Below are 18609 nucleotides of genomic sequence, written 5' to 3'. Positions count from 1 at the left end.
GATCAATGGGATCACTGTGGTAAAAAATGATTTACAGCATATTATTCCTGAATTTTGTATGTGCTTTGAGTTCCAAATATAAAAGCTCTTTATTGCTCTGCAGACCCAGTTTAAGATGCCAGCAAACCTAGAAATTACTTTTGTTTTTCATCCCAAGCTATATAACTTTAGAAGAATCATAGCCTGTGCAGGGGAAGGGGGAGTGGTGGGAAAATTTATCAGAATATTCAAAGATTCTTTTCTTCAAAGTATGTGTGAGTTTCATGGCAGAAGGTATTGGACCAACAAATGGTCCTTCCAGCCATCCCTGCTACCTCCCGCGGGTGGCCAAGATAACAAGGGGGCTTAGGTAGAAGAAACAATTTTTTCCTTGGTGTTACCTTGGGCTCACAAGAAGAAAGAGTCTCATTACCTGCTTCTATACACAATTAGATACCATGTAGTCACAGATGCCTCCTTATGAACTGCCTGTTGTTTTCCACAGTTCAGTGGAACCTGTCACACCACAGGGCCTGTGTTTGCATGTTGACATCAAGAGGTGGGCTGATGGGACCTACCAGTATAGAAATTCAACAATGCAAAGTTCATGCTTCAGGCAGTTCAGCATATGATCCAGAAGGGGCACTGTGGTAGGTATGAGACCTTCATGGAAGCAGCACCTACGTTCTCCGATGGACCTTAGCAAATACCACCAAACAATTTGTGCTGCGTCACATCTGTGAGCTTTGTATAAATACTTTGGGGCTTTGTTTTGCTTGTTCCTGGGGGTGCTTTGAGGCACCTCTGACCTCAGCAGTATACACAGCCTGAAGGCTCCTGTTTCTCAGCTTATAAGCTGGCATGGGCTCAGCCTCCAGAAGCTAATGTAAACTAATTCTGTAGAATGTGGTTATTTTTGGAAATTATGCTTCTATAAATAAACCTTAAAATAAGCCAGGGATAAATAAATCTGGGAAATGTCCCAAAGGGCCAACCACTTGCAGCAATCTACCTCACAGGAGCTTATGAAGGATCTTATTAAGGTCTAGACTTTCCTTCCCATAGCCAATTAGACACAATCACTAAGTTGCTAATAAATGACCACAACAAAGTGAGAGCAGCTGGTGCTCCCTGAGCTATGCTGAGAGTAATTTCCTACCAGCCCTGCTAGTAGTTTCACCCCAAGAAAGCAGCCTTCAACGGAACTGCTGGGTGTCATGAAGATAGGGGGTGTGGGTGTGAATAGCCTGGCTCTAAGAGCTTTGCTGCTTCCCAGTCCTCCAAAGAATTAGGAAGTGATGTACTGCAATGTAAAAGTCTGTTTCACAGTGAGTCACATTGGAGTATTATCTAGCTCAGGGCCTTGTTTCCAGTGGGTGCTAGGATTGGGTGGTGTGTGTGTCTGTGTGTCTGTGTGTGTGTGTGTGTATGGGAGAGAGAGAGAGAGAGGTATTTAATTGGCTGAGTAATAATTTTTAAATTTTGACTTATGGGGCAATATAATCTGTTTTGTCATTTATTGAAGTAACTGAGGGCTAAGCTACAGAATACATTCTTAGTTTATGTTCCATGGAGAGATTTTAAAATTCTGTACAAAATGTGTCTTCTTTTGAGAAAACCTCTATGTATTTTACCAGATCCTCAAGAGTCCTTGAATCAGAACACTGATCTCTACTCACTGATAACATATTTTCCCAGGGTGAAAGTTTTAATTTTAAAATTCAAATTGTACAAGATATTTAATTGTTGAAATAACATACAAGACATTCTGGATGTAGAATGTCAAGTCTATTTTAGAACAGAATATTTTTGTTCTATTTTTAGCCATAGAAATTTTTTCCATATTTGTTTCTTTATTCAAATGCTATTGTCATGAGTAGATATCCACGTCTTTTTTCTGAGACTTCTAATTTTAAAATGCATTGCTCATTTAACTGTTCTAAATTATCATAGGCACATCAAGGACATTTAAAAAAATGGTATTAAGCCTTAATCATTTATAAAAAGAATGCTCTCTTAATCTGCTATAATGAACATGTACATGGAATTAATGAATTTTCACACTTCTTCCAAATGTATGTAAATATTTTGATAAATTAGACAAAAATATATGACATTCCATACCATATCATTTTATAATAAGCCATTCCACTACTTTTATACAGTGCTGTACAGTGAAAATAAGTGAAATTTAAGAAATAAAACACACTGGCCGGGCGTGGTGGCTCAAGCCTGTAATCCCAGCACTTTGGGAGGCCGAGACGGGCGGATCACGAGGTCAGGAGATCAAGACCATCCTGGCTAACACGGTGAAACCCTATCTCTACTAAAAAAAATACAAAAAACTAGCCGGGCGAGGTGGCGGGCGCCTATAGTCCCAGCTACTCGGGAGGCTGAGGGAGGAGAATGGTGTGAACCCGGGAGGTGGAGGTTGCAGTGAGCTGAGATCCGGCCACTGCACTCCAGCCTGGGCGACAGGGCAAGACTCCGTCTCAAAAAAAAAAAAAAAAAAGAAATAAAACACACCAATACTCCCACCTCCACTTAATGCCCTTAATTTATTACTCCCAAATGTGACTTAAATTATAAAGATCTTATGCAGAAGGAATATTGTCATAGTGCAGAAATATGTGAAGTAAGCTTTATCATTGAGTCTCTAGCAAAAATCACCCTAAAAGTATGTTCCTTAGAACTATACATAGCAATAAAAATATATTTTCTAGCTGTAACTCTGCCTTGGTCACCCTCATTCCCTCTCTGACCTTTCCCTGTGCTTTCCTAAATAATTTATTAGGCAATCTTTAATTGTAGTACAAACCACATCTTTGTCATTCTTTGGGTGTAGTGTCACAAAAATATCCCAGTCCATATCAGTTGCACCCATGGATAAGCTTACAGACAGAGGTAAGAAGGGAGCAGTGAGTGGGGTGCAAGCATTGGCAATATTGATGGGCATACTCTGTCCTGTGCTGATGACCTGAGGTTCTGGGCATTGGGAATTATAGCATAGACAAAATAAAACACTTTTTTTTTTTTTGCCACTGTGAAAAGGTGTGTTGATTTTGTAAATTAATATAAATTCTTCAAAGACATATTCAGAAAAAAAGTCCATGATGTAAATGTTTAAGTGAAGGATAATGGTATGTCCTTACATAGTGCTGAAATATGTAGAACATTATAGAGCTCATGGACATAAAATTTGATGTTGAACATTATACAGTCTTGTTAAATGAACATCTTGCTGCTTAATTATTGTTAAAAAATGCTGGCCGGGCACAGTGACTCACGCCTGTAATCCCAGCACTTGGGGAGGCAGAGGCAGGCTGATCAAGAGGTCAGGAGATCAAGACCATCCTGGTTAACACGATGAAGCCCTGTCTCTATTAAAAATACAAAAAATTAGCTGAGCGTGGTGGCAGGCAGCTGTAGTCCCAGCTACTAGGGATACTGAGGCAAGAGAATGGTGTGAACCCAGGAGACGGAGTTTGCAGTGAGCCGAGATCACACCACTGCACTCCAGCCTGGGCAACAGAACAAGACTCCAACTCAAAAAAAAAAAAATTGCTATTACATGGCGCATGTATACCTGTGTAACAAACCTGCAGGTTTTGCATATGTACCCCAGAACTTAAAGTAAAATAAAAAAAAAAAATTGCTACTAGTCCTCTAATACATACTGCATCCAAAGTTGAGCAGCAAAAGCATTATAAGATATAAATAAAATTGAGAAAATAATAAGTGGAAAATGCTTTATCAATACCTAATGAAAACATTAGAAAATATTTTTATTACTCGTTTAAAACTCAAGTTCCAATTTTTTCTTTTTTTTTTTTTCTTTTTTTCTTTTTTGTAGAAATAGGGTCTCTCTATATTACCCAGGCTGGTCTGGAACTCCTAGGCTGAGATTATAAGTGTGAGCCACCACACCTGGCCACAACTTAAATGTGAAAAAAGTGGCAAAAATATGGCACAGTCTGACTATATAACAAATTAACATTTTACAGGTAGACTTAGATATGGTAAAAAATAAATTTTAAAAAGAGAGACTGAATCAATAGGATTTTTAAACAGGTTACAGTACTAATATCTCTGTCACACACAAACACACATGTACATTTGCATATGGAAATGAAGCATGTGACCCACAGAAAATGCCATTTTTTTTACTATAGCCAAGGGATTTTCTACCCATCTTGTGGAGAGGTGCTGCCAGTCATGTATTAGTCCTTAAATAGAAATGAGCAGGTGGTGACATTTTGGTACTTTGACATTTGTTCTTAGCTATTGTATTGCTTGTAAATGTTACCATGATTAATGGTCTCTATTCGGTTCAATTTTTCGCTGCCAAAAGTGATACTTGGTAAGTAGTGCCGTAGTTTCCAGTCTACTTGTGAAGATGTATAATCATGATCATAAGTGGGGATGAGACACAAAACAAGTGAACAATATGAGGCTAGTTTAGAACTAAGTCTTCTATTGCTGTACACTCGGTTTACAAGGATGACACTTATATAAAATTGTCCTCTGTGAAGATCTTGTCCAGAAGGCCCCTATGACTTACTCTATTTTGTGGAGCTGTTTCTTTTACGTAAAACCAAATATGTTTTTGTTAGATAAGGTAACTTGCCATTTGATTGTGGAAGAAATAGGAATTTCAGTTCCTCTGAAAACCACCATTTGGTGCCAGGGCTAGCCATTCTTTGTCCCAAGTTCAACATTTCAATGGTAGACCTTAAACAAAGCCATTTGCTGAAAAACCTTGATTTCAGCTTTGTAGTGACCGGATTCAATAGAATACATTTATCAAGCTAGTTAAAAAGCATTCTAAATCCACTTGTTTTCTCATTTTTAGACATGGAGGAAGATGGAAAAGTTAAAAAAAAAAAAAAGACATAATCAGAAGTGTCAGGTCAAGTATTTTTTTCAACTCTTTGCAAAGCTACGACGAAGATGTTATACTCTGTTCACTGTTTTAAAATCTAGCAGATCAAACTTTTCATAATTCACAGAGGACATTTGTATAAAATTAGCATCCTTCTTCCAAATTGCTAATGTTCAACTCAAAGCAGAATTAGTTTTAAACTAGCCTTGTGTTGCTCCCTTATATATCAAAGATGCATCTTAGATAAGTAATGCAAAACACTAAGATTGTTTTCAGAACTTCAGTTTTGTCTAGAGTAGATGAAATAGTGAATCTGTTGTTTTGGCTTCGTCCAACAGATGATATGTCTTACAAAATCTCAGAGTATATAGGTTAGCACCAGCTACCATGAAAAAAGTTTTGATGAATTTATGTTATTTTTTATTTTTTTATTTTTATTTTTCCCTAAGTTATTGGGGTACAGGTGGTATTTGGTTACATGAGTAAGTTCTTTAGTGGTGATTTGTGAGATTTTGGTGCACCCATCACCCGAGCAGTATACACTGCACTATATTTGTAATCTTTTATCCCTAACCCCAGAGACTGTTATTCTAAGTCTCAATGAATTTTTGCATGTAATGCTGACATTTTAAAACCTGCAGAGCTTCATGTCCATTCCAGTCAATACATTGGGATATACAAGTCTATCTTTTTTCCCAGAATGTCTTTGTTGTAGAATCCAAAGCTGTTCTCTAAAGTAAAAATTAAACCATTTACAAATTTGGCTCTTAAGCCAACATAAATTGGTTATTTAGGCTACTATAATTAATGTCTCATCTTCAAAATGTTCTATACTGTCAAACTCAAATGTAGAATTATAGTGAAACTGAAATTTCCTGTGATTCAGAAAATGCCCCATCTCATTTTCCATCTTTTGAACTCTAAATCCCATCTCATATTACCATTCATTATCCTATATTGAACCTAAAAAAGACTCAAAATGGCTTGGAGATGAGATAGGGATCTTAGTCCTATCATTTTTCCTGACCTAAAACATTCATGATAGGAAAAGAATGACAGAATGAAATGAAAATCAGACCAAGGAAGATGGACTCCATGCATTTGGTGTTTAGAACCATGAACAATTCTGAGGAAAATTGAACTCTGTTTTCCTTCTCTTATCATAAGAAAACAAGTGAAGCTTACGGGATGCTGTACACCATATACTCTATCATATGGATCACCCAAACAACAGAAACTAACTTCATAAATCCTTGTGGAGCTTACTTGCCTCTTCACTTAGAGCAAAGGCAAATAAGGTACGATACGATTGTACAGCCTGTGTCCTTTCAGACCAGGCATGTTGGAGAGGCCCGTCATCATGGAGAACACAGAAAGAACCTTCCAAAGCCTCAGGAATCTTCCTCTTTCCAAGAGAACGTAGATTAAGTGATCAGGTCTTCAAGGCTTCTTGAGAAGGCAGTAGCAGTAAAACCACTGCCTTCTTCAAAATCCTTGTTTCATTCCAGAATATTGTACAATTAAATATCAAGGCTCAAAGCTCACATCAACATTCACATCCTTGCTTCATTCCAGAATATTGTACAATTAAATATCAAGGCTCAAAGCTCACATCAACATTCACATCCTTGCTTCATTCCAGAATATTGTACAATTAAATATCAAGGCTCAAAGCTCATGCATCAACATTCACATGATGTCTGGAGATCTGCCTCCCAGTGTTTACCTGAGATTATATATTCTCAAGGAAATGTTACTTTAAAACACTTAAGGAATTTAATTGGAAAATGTAAGATTTCTTGTTGATCCTGAGAAAGATAGAACTCAGATCTTCCCATCCCCTTTCCTGGAAGGATGAGGGAGAGTTTTATATGTGTGACTTTTATTTGTTTTAACTTTCTATTCACACTGTCTTTTGTTTTAGGCCTCCCAGACCTGTAACCAGCATGAATGACACCCTGTTCTCCCACTCTGTTCCCTCCTCAGGAAGTCCTTTTATTACCAGGAGGTAAGTTCCAACCCTATTATAAAATAAGCCCTTTCTTTGGTAATGAGCCTTGATTTTGTGGTAACAAAAATATTCTCATGCAAGCCAAGGGCAGAGTATTACTGGAAACCAGCTTGCAAATATCCATTATAAGTTTTCAATTTCATTCATTTGTATGCATTTAAAGAGGGGTATGGTGGCTTTGGGGATTAATGTCATGTCTGGAAACCTGCATTTGTAATGTATCCACAGTAAGAATGTGGGGTATGTTTCAGTTTTACTGCTGACACACATGCTTCCCATCTTATTAAGGAAGTCACTTTCATAGTCCTCAGAGTGGTCTGTTGAAGTCAAGGAACTGGAATTTCAAGATGCAATGGTGTGTTATTATATAAATGGTGAAGCGTGTCATTATTTAAAGCTAAGATACAAAAGAATCCTTTGTTGGTGAACCCTGGAGTTCCTGAGGCTAGAGGCTAAAGACCAAACTTGGAAATGTAGTTTCCATATAAGCAATTTCATCGATAATAATAATAACTTTTTTAAAAGGTGGATCTGCATCTCATTTCTTTGCACAAGATCCATTCCCATGTGAGCAAGAAACAGGAGAAGCAAATATTTCTCTAAGAGTTAGCATCAGACAGATGCAGGGTCAACAGGTGCTCTGAGTCATTTGATCAAATAATTGCGAATCAAGCACCAGATAATTATTTTATAAATACATGAAGAAGGCTCACGGGAAAACAAAAATAAAGGTAAGGAAAATTGGAGTGAGTAATTGAACATGAGATTTCAAATGCCTTTCAGCAGAAAAAATGTACAGCCTCATATTTCACAAAATGCACATAATTCATCTTTTCCCTGAAGAGGTTTATAAGGTGCCAGTTTCATTCTAATATCCTGGTACATTCAACTGAGGATTTGAAGACACTGAGACTAAGAACACAGCTGATTTTTTCTTCTGAGTTCCTGTATGTGCCCATCAACAGGAACCTGAGATGAAGATGTTCCCCATAATTGTAATTAGCAGAATAAACAGAATATGGTGTTTCTGATGTATAAACGAGGTCTGTAACAAGTGGAAACGAGGAGACAGTTATACAGCAGAACATCCACAGTAGAATAATATGGTTTAGGCCCTCAGTAACTTCCTTTTAGCACTCTTTTTTAGAATCACCAGCAAATTCAACCTTTTTTTTTCTGGAACAAAATCATAAACTGTAAAGTCTGTAAAAAGACACAGGTGTGCATCTGTCTAGGGAAGACCTGACGTGATGTTTAGAAATATGTATTTTTATTAGGAAGCTCTGCATTCTGCAAATGTCAAGCAGAGGTAGACCCCATCCTTACTGAAGGTCATTTTATATCATTTCAGCTCGGACGGTGCTTTTGGTGGATGCGTCTAGATGGATAACATGACTTCTTCTACCCTAAAATATTCCTATAATACTTTGAGCTGTTCTGGTTCCTCCAGGGTACATGGTACCCATTAACCCAAAATATGATTATTTCCCTTTTTTCCCATTTTCAGTCCTTTTGGAATGTTCTCTGTGAACCACAGATATGTTGTTTAAAGCTCACATTTCTTTCTATCACCACAGAGATTGGCCTACGGTTTCTGTTTTGAGGGTGCTATTCAATAAAGCTGTGTACACTAAATGTCTTTCCTCTCTGAGTGGGCCTTGCTCTGTCCATGGGAAGTTTTAATGAGGTCTCATTGTTTGAATCCCTCAGGTTACCTGAGGGGATAAGTGCATCCAGCCCTGTGGCTGAAGAGCATTCCCTCATAAAGCAGTACGTAAATCAGCTTGATCACGGTGCACGGTCAGTATCCCAGCCCTGAATTGCTAATCATAGTAGTAGTTCCATAGCTAGACTCATAGTCATTCTACTCTAGCACTAAAATCCTCTCGTAGTATGTCTTATTGGAGATAGAGGTCTTCTGGGGTTTAATGAAATTGTGTTGAGACTTTTCAACTTGAGCTGGACTTTGCAGCTCTTTCCTCTCCTTTCCACATATTTTATGGATTTCATAGCTTCATACCAGTATATAAGAGATTTATATATGTGAAGTGTATCAAGCTGGATCTTGTTTGGACAAGTCTCTGCTTTTGTACAATTTGCAAAAACCCCAGATAGTAACTTCTAAGACTCTTGAATTAAGGAGTCTATTGGAAAGATCATTAACTAGGTGAGGCTAGGACAATGTCATATAGCTGGACCTCATTGCAGTTAAAGACTTGAGGACTTGTACCTTTCTGTCCCATTGGACCTGATCCATTTTCCCCCCAGGGAGGGCAGTCTGATTCCTAATGAAGTAACAATTTCAAAAACAGTTGCTTGTTCTCAGTGCTTATTCTCTATCACTTGATAATGCTGGTGGTAAATCACTTTTGATTTCTTCATCGTGTCAGTAAACTCAGATGGATAGAAATCCATCATGCCAGATGTAGGCAAAAGTTAAAGGTCTTGTACTTCTATCACTGAAACAGAACCAAAGAAATATGACCTACAGCTCTGCCCTCACCCCTACCCCATCCCAACAATGAAATAAAACCTAAGCAAGCCAAGCATAGTGCCGGTCAGTATAGGGCAGCACCAAGAAAGTAGGTAAGTTCTCCATATTTTCTTTAGCCTAAGTTTGTATCATGACAAATCCTAGAAAGATAAAGCCGAATGAGGATAAATTGAAATCCCCACTCCAGAATCCTCCCCACAAACTCCTGGCATTATTCACCTAGGGCTCTTTACAAGCCTACCACTTTGATCTTCAAAAGACACAGGGATAAAACTTTGAAATCTTTCAACATCCTAGTAATCTACTTCATACAGATTTATGAGTGTGTACCTCTGGTTACCAGCATCATCTGTCTTATTCCCTGTTCTTACATCTTTTTTAGCTAGGTACTTGATTCACTTTTCCTTTACTTAAAAGGAAAAAAAAAGGGATTCTCAAAGGCACTCTCCCTTGGTCCTTTGAAGTCTTACATGTGTGTATGTCTATGTGTGTGTGCACATGTGTACATTCAGTGCTGGTTAGAAGTTAGGTAGAATGTGGGTCATATAACATAATCAATGGACCGATTCACTTCATTCATTTTCTTGATTGTAAACTGTATGCCTAAATCTATTTTGTTTTCTTATAAATTTATAGGAAAGAATGGCTGATTTGAGGGAAATCTATTATCACCACTAGGGAAAGAGCTCTAAGAGCTATGTATGGTGAGCCAGCAACATTATCTAAGCTTATGCAAGATAGCTTATTATTATTATTGCAGATATTATTGCAAGGACTGACCACAAAGCCAGGTCCCAAAGGCTCTTTCTCCCCTTCACTGCCCACAGCTCTGAGCCTTTTAGGATCTGCTATCTTTTTTGGCATCATGCCTCCTTTTTAAAATCTTAATTATCTTGCCATAATCCTTACTTAGTTTATATGAGAAAGTTAACCAATACTTTTTAACATCAAGTAAGCTTCTTTCACTATGACCAAACTTCTTCATTAGTCACGGTAAAGACTAATAAAAAAAATTAGTCACACTCCTTTTACCTCCAATTTTAGAAACATCATTTAAAGTCTTCACAGGTATTTTCATAGTTGCAACCTCTAAAGTGGTAAGCACTCACAAAAGGAATCACGTTGACAATACTATATAACATTTAGCCAGGTCTTATCACTCCACCAAATATTAGGAAATTGCTTATAATTCATACCGCATGTTGAACACAATCTAATATGCTAGTTTCTGGTTTGCTGCAATAACAAGTAGTTAATTAATCATATTGTATTAGATGTCCGGGCATGGTGGCTCACGCCTGTAATCCCAGCAGTTTGGGAGGCTGAGACGAGTGGATCACCTGAGGTCAGGAGTTCAAGACCAGCCGGGCCAAAGTAGTGAAACTCCATCTCTACTAAAAATACAAAAATTGGCCAGGCACAGTGGCGGGCATCTGTAATCCCAGCTACTCGGGAGGCTGAGGCAGGAGAATAGCTTGAACCTAGGAGGCAGAGGTTGTGGTGAGCCAAGATCGTGCCATTGCACTCCAGCCTGGGCAACAAAAGTAAAACTCCATCTCAAAAATAAATAAATAAAATAAAATAAATTTTAAAATGATACTGCATTAGGCTCTGTAGTTCCTATGAGGAGAGTGCACCCACCCCAGATACTTCCCAAATCCTGATCCCTCCAAGAGGAGCAGCAGTTGTGAGTTATTTTTTGGGTTGACTTGTTGGTCAGTTGATTGATAGGTTTGGGTTTTCAACCCAAGAAATGCTAATATACTGTGCCTTTTTCATTTTTAAAAAATGTTTTTGCTTATGCAGAGATTCTTTACTTAACAACCCTGGCTTTTAATCTGACTCAAAAAGTTCAAACTACATTTTAAATAGTTGTGATTTGGTAATCAAAAGTGGCTAAAAATAAATTTGAGACACTGAATGTAGCCTTTCCTTTTGAAAATCAAAGTTTTCTTCATATCTATTTTTTTCTAAGATTAATGCCCATCCATTTTCAGTCATAAAACAGATAAATTTTTAAATCAACATCTGGCACCACCCTGAAGATTTCTCACTCTTTTCAAACTTTCTGGGCATGTTGTATGAAATTTTATGAATTTGAAATAATCACTCTCTGCAGATAATTCTTTACTTCATGTAGCCCCAGAGCTCCACTAATATGTTAGATTTTTCCAAACTGGAATTACACCAGTCTACACATCAACCCTAACAATTTTCTATACTAAAATGTTAGTGCATGATTAAAACCACAGTCACCTGTCTTGTTCAGTTCAGTAACCTTTATTCTCCTACTAGAGTTGCTTTGGCTATTGTCTCTGCATGTCCTGTACCAACAAGCAAACTTTCCTAGAGGCTCTCTTGACTCAAGTGTAATTAGTGTGACTTGATGATACCTGGGTACAATGTAGTAAATTAAATATGACCTAATAATTCTTATTTTTTCCATGGTACCTGTTTGAGATGGTTCAGCTTCTATGCCAGCCTGAATTGATGACAGCTAATTTTCCCACTGAGACACTAACCTATTTTTTAATACTGGTCTATGAATTTTCAGGTAATAGATATTTTATATTTCAGATGTAAGCTATTGAAATCTAGAAAAAAAGAAACAGAATGTTTCAAGACATTATTTCTTGACAAAAGATTTGTGGATTCTTTTTTATTGTACTTAAATTAGTGTGATGGCCTTACTACTAAACTATGTAATTCCAGTGAGAAGGAAAATTTTATACACTATAGATACTTAAGGAGACAGCCAACTTTGTAAGTGATTCTTCACAAATCTAAATGTCACACAAGCTTATTAATAATGTAAGAATAGAAATGAAAATATCTGTTCTTAATTTGCTATATTTCAAATGTTGTTTTTCTTTTAACCATTGTGATAATTATTCTATATTAATATAATTTGTTTCTATAATATTTGTTCTCTGTGAGACTGCAGCCAGGCCTTTAATATCATGTTCAATAAAAGAAAAAATAATCTTTGTCAAGGGCTAACATAGTAACTCAACATTAGCAGAAGTGGTTTTTAAAAATAATATTTCAGGTATCCAGGAAGCATCTGTGTGTGATTCTGTTACCTTTGGACCAACTCCCAAATATTTTCACTGAAGTAAAACTATTGGCATCAGTCATCACCCTTCAAAGCTAAGGGGATAATTTTTTTCATAAGTATGAAACATTTTGAGATTGTTCTACTTTTCCAGAACCCATTGTGTCGTGTGTGTGTGTGTGTTTGTGTGTGTGTGTGTGTGAAAAATTTTGGAAGAAAGTTATTTATGTTTATCTTTAGATATGCTACTTTCCAAAGGTCTAAAAAGGGAAATGGTGAGAAGCTAAAGATTTTTGTTAGAAAATAAAGTCTAAAGGAATATTTCCTACCTTTTTTCTTTCAGCAGATATATGAACTTCAGAATTTACCATGCCATGCTCTCCAAGGCATGGCTGTTCCCACAACCATCAGTGATAATATGTGTGTGAAAGGATGTGCTCATACAGTAGCAAGGGATTAGTGAAAAGAAAAAGATGACAATAAGAAAAAGAGATTTGTATGCATATAATTTTAGAAATGATAGTCTTGCTTCTCTTTGAAACTCAGATTAGAAAAAGTGTATCCCATGGTCAAGTTGAACCCCAAATAGTTCCCAGTTTCAGAGCTTAAAAGGAAGAATACATTCTGATTTGAAGACAAGGCATGTAGAACAGAAGAAGCTTTTGAAGCTCAGGCTCGGTTGTATGAAAGCCATTGTCACATTCTGACACAATGATATGCTGGAAGCACTCTTTCCTTAGTCAGGAAGTAGGTTCCATTGTGCCTGATCCTAAATCCCACAAAGAATTAGAAACTTAACTTCTCCATGCAAACTGCCAAGCTACAAAATGAAAGTTTAGAATCGAAATTAGTCTATAAAAGACTGTGATAATATAGAGCCTTGAGGGATCATTGTAAGCCCCACATCATTACCGTTTTAGTACTTTGTGTTGCTATAAAGGAGTGCCTGAGGCTGGGTAATCGACGACGAAAAGAGGTTTAGGCTGGGCACGGTGGCTCACGCCTGTAATTCCAGCACTTTGGGAGGCCACAGCAGGTGGATCACCTGAGGTCAGGAGTTTGAGACCAGCCTGGCCAACATGGTGAAACCCCATCTCTATTAAAAATACAAAAAAAAAAAAAACGCTGAGTGTGGTGGCGGGTTCCTGTAATCCCAGCTACTCGGGAGGCTGAGGCAGAAGAATTGCTTGAACCCAGGAGGTGGAGGTTGCAGTGAGCCGAGATCACGCCATTGCACTCCAGCCTGGGCAACAAGAGCAAAACTCTGTCTCAAAAAAAAAAAAAAGAAAAGAAAAGAGGTTTATTTGGGTCATGGTTCTGCAGACTGTACATGAAGTATGGCATCAGCATCTGCTTCTGGTGAGACTTCAGGCTGCTTCCACTTACAGCAGAAGGCAAAGGGAAGCTGGTTTGTGCCAAGATCACATGAGGAGAGAGGAAGCAAGCCACAGAGAAGAGGTGCCAGGCTACTTGTAACAACCAGCCCTCAAGGGAACTAATAGAGTGAGACCTCACTCATTGCTGTGAGAATGGCACCAAGCCATTCATGAGGGATCTGCCCCCATAACCCAAACACCTCCCATTAGCCCCTGTTTCCAACATTGAGGATCAAATTTCAACATGAAGTTTGGAGGGATCAAATATTCAAACCATAGCAATCACTGTTTTCACAGCAACTCAAGAGAAAAAATTTCACTTTGCTAGAAGAGGTTCTGGTGGAAAGTACTTCAAGTGAAAAGACTTTAAAGACCCAAGTTTTAAGTGAAACCTGTCTCCCAGTCAACTCTCAAGGTTCTTGAGTCATTTCATTTTGAAAGAGTGGCTATTTTTGTCTTGTTTTCATCATGTATTTGGCTTCCTCTATACGTGGTCATATTTTTGGCTTCCTAGAAACAGATGATGAGAAGAATTTGAAGCTAACTCTAGAAATTACAGAAACTATGTCAACAGTGAGTATTAAAAAGTTAGAAGTTCTTCTGGCACTAAAAATTAAGAGCTATAGCAAAACAAAATAGTTTATTTCCAGAAACTCATAAATGTTCATGGTGTAACTCCCCTATTTTCCAAGAATTGTTTTTTCTAAGAATCCTCATGGGAAAGGAAAGGAAGATAAAAGATTTTAAACTATTTCTTTAAACCAACACCGGCAAGGGCCAACACAAAGAAAATGACAGCAAAAGTTAAGAGATGTATATACATAGAATATGTCTCATTCCTTTGAGGGAGGAAGGGACCTGGTTAGAAGAAGGAAGAAAAGGAAGAGGAGAGGGGAGATAGGCAAGTGGAGTAGGGGAAGGAGGAGAGGAGCCCAAAGATTTGAAGAAAAAAAAAGGAGAAGGCCACCAAAGGAAAGTCCGGCCTATTGCCCCCTTCTCTCAGCCCTACCCCTACACAATGCTGAGGCTAGGGCTCCTCCATGCTTGGGCTTTGTCAGTGGTGGGTGGTGGACCCACATTTCTGGGCCTTCACTGACACATCTTCTTCCTCCCATAGAACTTCACCAGAATAATTTGTGGCAAACACATCTTCGTGGTTGACCTTCCTGTGTTTCTTTTCTCTACTGATTCTTGCTTGTTATCTTGCACGTTCAGTGTGAGAGGTTGTCCCTATGCAATTAGCTATTTGCTTAAGAAATTATTGCCACAATTTCTGGGATTCAAGGAACAGAGAAGCATAAGAAGGCAGGGAGATAGTTTAGTTTGGAGGGAAGACTTATGGATGTTTCACACAGTGTTTTGAATGGTTTTGCAAGCATCCAAAATAAATTATGTAATAGATTCATCTATCTTTAGTTACAAAAAATAATTGGGGGGGTATTGGGCAGCAGGGGTACTGTAGGTACTGCATAATGAATGTATGGAGATCTGCTTCAGTAGACATAGTTTGGAATGCAGTTTTGGTGGGGTAATGGTATATCACAGAACACAGGCAGTGTTTTGGTGGGATCATGGTACATCACAGAAAATGATGGCTGAAGGTGGTTATTTGGCCCTGATGGGCAGGTTTTGCAGTTTTAAAAGGAAAACATCAATATGCTGGATAAAGATAAGTATTAAGGTTATCAGGAAAGTAAATTCTCCTAAAACACAATCTAATTTATTTTTAAAGCCAATTTTGGGCCAGACATGGTGGCTCACGCCTGTAATCCCAGCACTTTGGGAGGCCAAGGGGGGAAGATCACTTGAGGTCCGGAGTTCGAGACCAGCCTGGCCAACATGGTGAAATCCCATCTGTACTAAAAATACAAAAATTAGCCAGGCATGGTGGTGTGTTCCTGTAATCCCAGCTATTCAGGAGGATGAGGCAGGAGAATCATTTGAACCCAGAAGGTGGAGGTTGCAGTGAGCCGAGATCATGCCACTGCACTCCAGCCTGTGTGATAGAGTGAGACTCCATCTCAAAAAAAAAAAAATGTCAGTTTTGTTTGGATACAGTTGAACTTTTTAAGTACAGCAATAATTTGTATAACAGATGCCTTTCTGAAGAGCTGAGTGAAAATGTCATTCATCTGCCAAACATGCATGTCTACTCTTTGCTAGTCATTTTCTTTACAAATCAAATTTAATATTAAATTTATCAGAGACCTCACTATTCAAGGAATCTTTTAATATACAGTATTATAAAGCAAGAATTCCAACTATAATGTACATAGTTCTAATGTGATATGTATAAATTTATATTTTTTAGTACTTCATGGCCTGAAAGAATGGTGCTTTATAATAGAGCCTTAAAACTTGTAGTATAAAGTTTTTAAGATTTTAACTAATTTATAAACCATTATATATATATTTAGTAGATTTAGAGTTTCTTGAAAATTTTTGGCAGAATCTCATAATTTATATCCAAGTAGTTAAATATTTGGCATTCAAACAAAGACAGACAATTTATTTTTCTATTTTCCATGAATAAGGAGTAGGATAATTTTAGGTTTACCAGTGTGCAGGGCAAATTCTTACTTAACCTATAGAGGAGCAAACTTTCTTTAAACATATTACCAACCAATACAACTGTAATACTAAGAATTAATACCATATTTCTCAATGTAGTGTGACTACAAATTGTCACAGTAGATTTCGGATGACTTTACTGTAGCCACACTTAATGAATTATTATTTATATTTCTATTTGTACTTTAATAAAACTGTATTTTAAACTTTAAAATTGCCATTTAAATTACTAAAGAAAATGAGTAGTTCCCATAATGAATCTATAATGTTAAGAATTTGCTTTAGCAATGAGACTATATTCACTAGCTTTGAATTAATATAAACATAAGAAATAACAACATATATGTATAAGACTCAAAGGTATATTTCTCTGTTTCTCTGAAAATTTTCTTTATAGCTCCACAGCCAAGATCATGTGGCTTTTGCATGGAGTAGTAAAACACTTCCAATATGAAGCAATCTCTAGCTAGGTAATTTTCAAGTCTTTCTACTCAGCACAGAAAGTTGGAGGATGTAGGGAAGGCTAAAGTTCTTGAGTGGGATCTAAAGGCTGGCAGGACTCAGTGAACTGCTGGACTGTTTACATGCTAAGCCATGATAAATGTTGAATGAATTTTCATTATGTCTAGGCATACCCAGTATAAATGCTTTCTTGTTAAGCAAATAGCAGAGGTCAAATCTGGGATCATGGTGATTGCGGTTGTGTTCTCAGGCTGGGTTTCTACTCCTACTTGAACTCTGTGGAAATCTGAAACATCTTGAACATTTCAAAATAATAAGAAATCTGTCCAGATGGAACTTGGATCTAGACTTGGGAGTGTCTGTTGCCAGTTTCTATTCTTGAATGCATTGCGGTGTTTACGCTCTTCTTGGCTTTCCCATCTTATTAACTAGCTCTCCTCCCAAGGACAGTGAAGTAGAGCAGAACAAACTGCTGGCTAGGGCTGCTCCAGCTTTTCTGAAGGGCAAAGGGTAAGTTTCAGCCAGAGTGTACTGGAACCCTGCATTAACTAAACTAAAAATGGAGATTTCTTTTGTCAAAAATGCTTTGTGTGTGAAAGACCATCTTTGATTCAGTAAAAGCAGCTCTGCTCTAACCCAATTAACAGCACTAAGTAGTTATTTCCAGTAGACACATCTGTGTTGCTATTCACTTTCCCAGATTTGTGTCTTTTTCTTTTTTGAAATGACTAAGCTGAAGATTCGGTTTTCTGAAGGATATTTAATCTTTGCTTGCAACCCATTTCAATGTATTTACTGTACAGATGAATACCTTGGCCTTAGTGGTTGAAAAATGTAAATCTGTTTTCTAAAACTTTATTTGACCTAAATGGAAGTCTTTATTTTTAAAGTTGGTGAAATAGAATTGTGGGTTTTATTGCCTGGATTTCGCTTGTGTTTTTCATAGCACATCACTTACTACCCTTCCTTTACTTGCTTGGTTTTCTAAATGCCTTTTCTACCAAAAACTCACTCCTACCTTCTCTGCTTGTTTCTGTCCACCTCTCTTAACAACACCCTTTCTTTCCCCCTGCCCTGTTTCAGGATACAGTACAGCCTGAATGTGGCAGACAGGCTAGCTGATGAACATGTTCTCATCGGGTTGTATGTCAACATGCTCCGGAACAACCCCTCATGGTTAGTGCAGGTTTGGCTGCTTGACTGTCCTTAGAGAGGGATGCAGTCTGAGCTGGTGACAAGCAGTCTCAGCAAGGAGCAAGGTCACTGGATGCCAGTGGTGACACTGAAGCACTGTTAACTGATTCAGTTAAGAAGTCTTTTGTGATGTTAGTTTGTATACTTCCCATGAAGAAACCATAAGATTCATATCCTTGTTTATATATTAGCTAAAGCGAAAACTTGCATAAGGGATGCCTTGCTAAATATTAGCCTTCAGGTAGATTCAGGACTCCAGGCCCCACCATTCAGTTCTGTGCTACATGTCATGCCAAATTACCACAGGATGATGATACAAGAATTTGTCTTATCCAAGGACATGGATGTCTCTGCTGATTTGGAAAACAATGCTTCATTTTACTCAAGATAAGAGTGAAAAAGAAAAAATGTGATGTAATTGAATCACAAAATGGAAATCATTTAACAATGATAACAGTGGGAACAATTGTCTTTCAGCAATTCTATTGTACATGCTTCTGATGATCATCCTGCTAAAGCCTGCTTTTACATCTTGGAATACACAAAACTTAGTTTCAGAAATGTTAAATTCAGGAATTAAGATAG

At 37.6% G+C, this 18609-nt stretch overlaps 1 protein-coding gene across 27 annotated transcripts in view; it reads left to right on the top strand.

Annotated features, from left to right (window-relative positions):
• DTNA (dystrobrevin alpha) overlaps window positions 1-18609 on the top strand; it is a 401494-nt gene that overhangs the window by 330318 nt on the left and 52567 nt on the right. For 7 of the 27 annotated variants that reach the window (XR_004429208.1, XM_033178006.1, XM_033178007.1 and 4 more), the window contains one exon: window positions 6786-6869. Coding sequence is in view for 24 of the 27 variants with exons in the window: in XM_033178006.1 (XP_033033897.1) it covers window positions 6786-6869 (84 nt within the window). In the remaining 3 variants the exon portion in view is untranslated. Of the gene's footprint in view, window positions 1-4330; window positions 4340-6785; window positions 6870-8223; window positions 8512-8582; window positions 8673-17262; window positions 17342-17913; window positions 18007-18609 lie in introns of those variants that run through there. The other 20 variants (XM_033178022.1, XM_033177998.1, XM_033178003.1 and 17 more) reach the window with 9 other exon arrangements.

The sequence above is a fragment of the Trachypithecus francoisi genome, unplaced genomic scaffold (genome assembly GCF_009764315.1).
Source record: "Trachypithecus francoisi isolate TF-2019V2 unplaced genomic scaffold, Tfra_2.0 Lachesis_group19, whole genome shotgun sequence".
NCBI lineage: Eukaryota > Metazoa > Chordata > Mammalia > Primates > Cercopithecidae > Trachypithecus > Trachypithecus francoisi.
The sequence above is the reverse complement of the archived record's forward strand: the minus strand, read 5'-3'. Positions and strand labels throughout refer to the sequence as shown.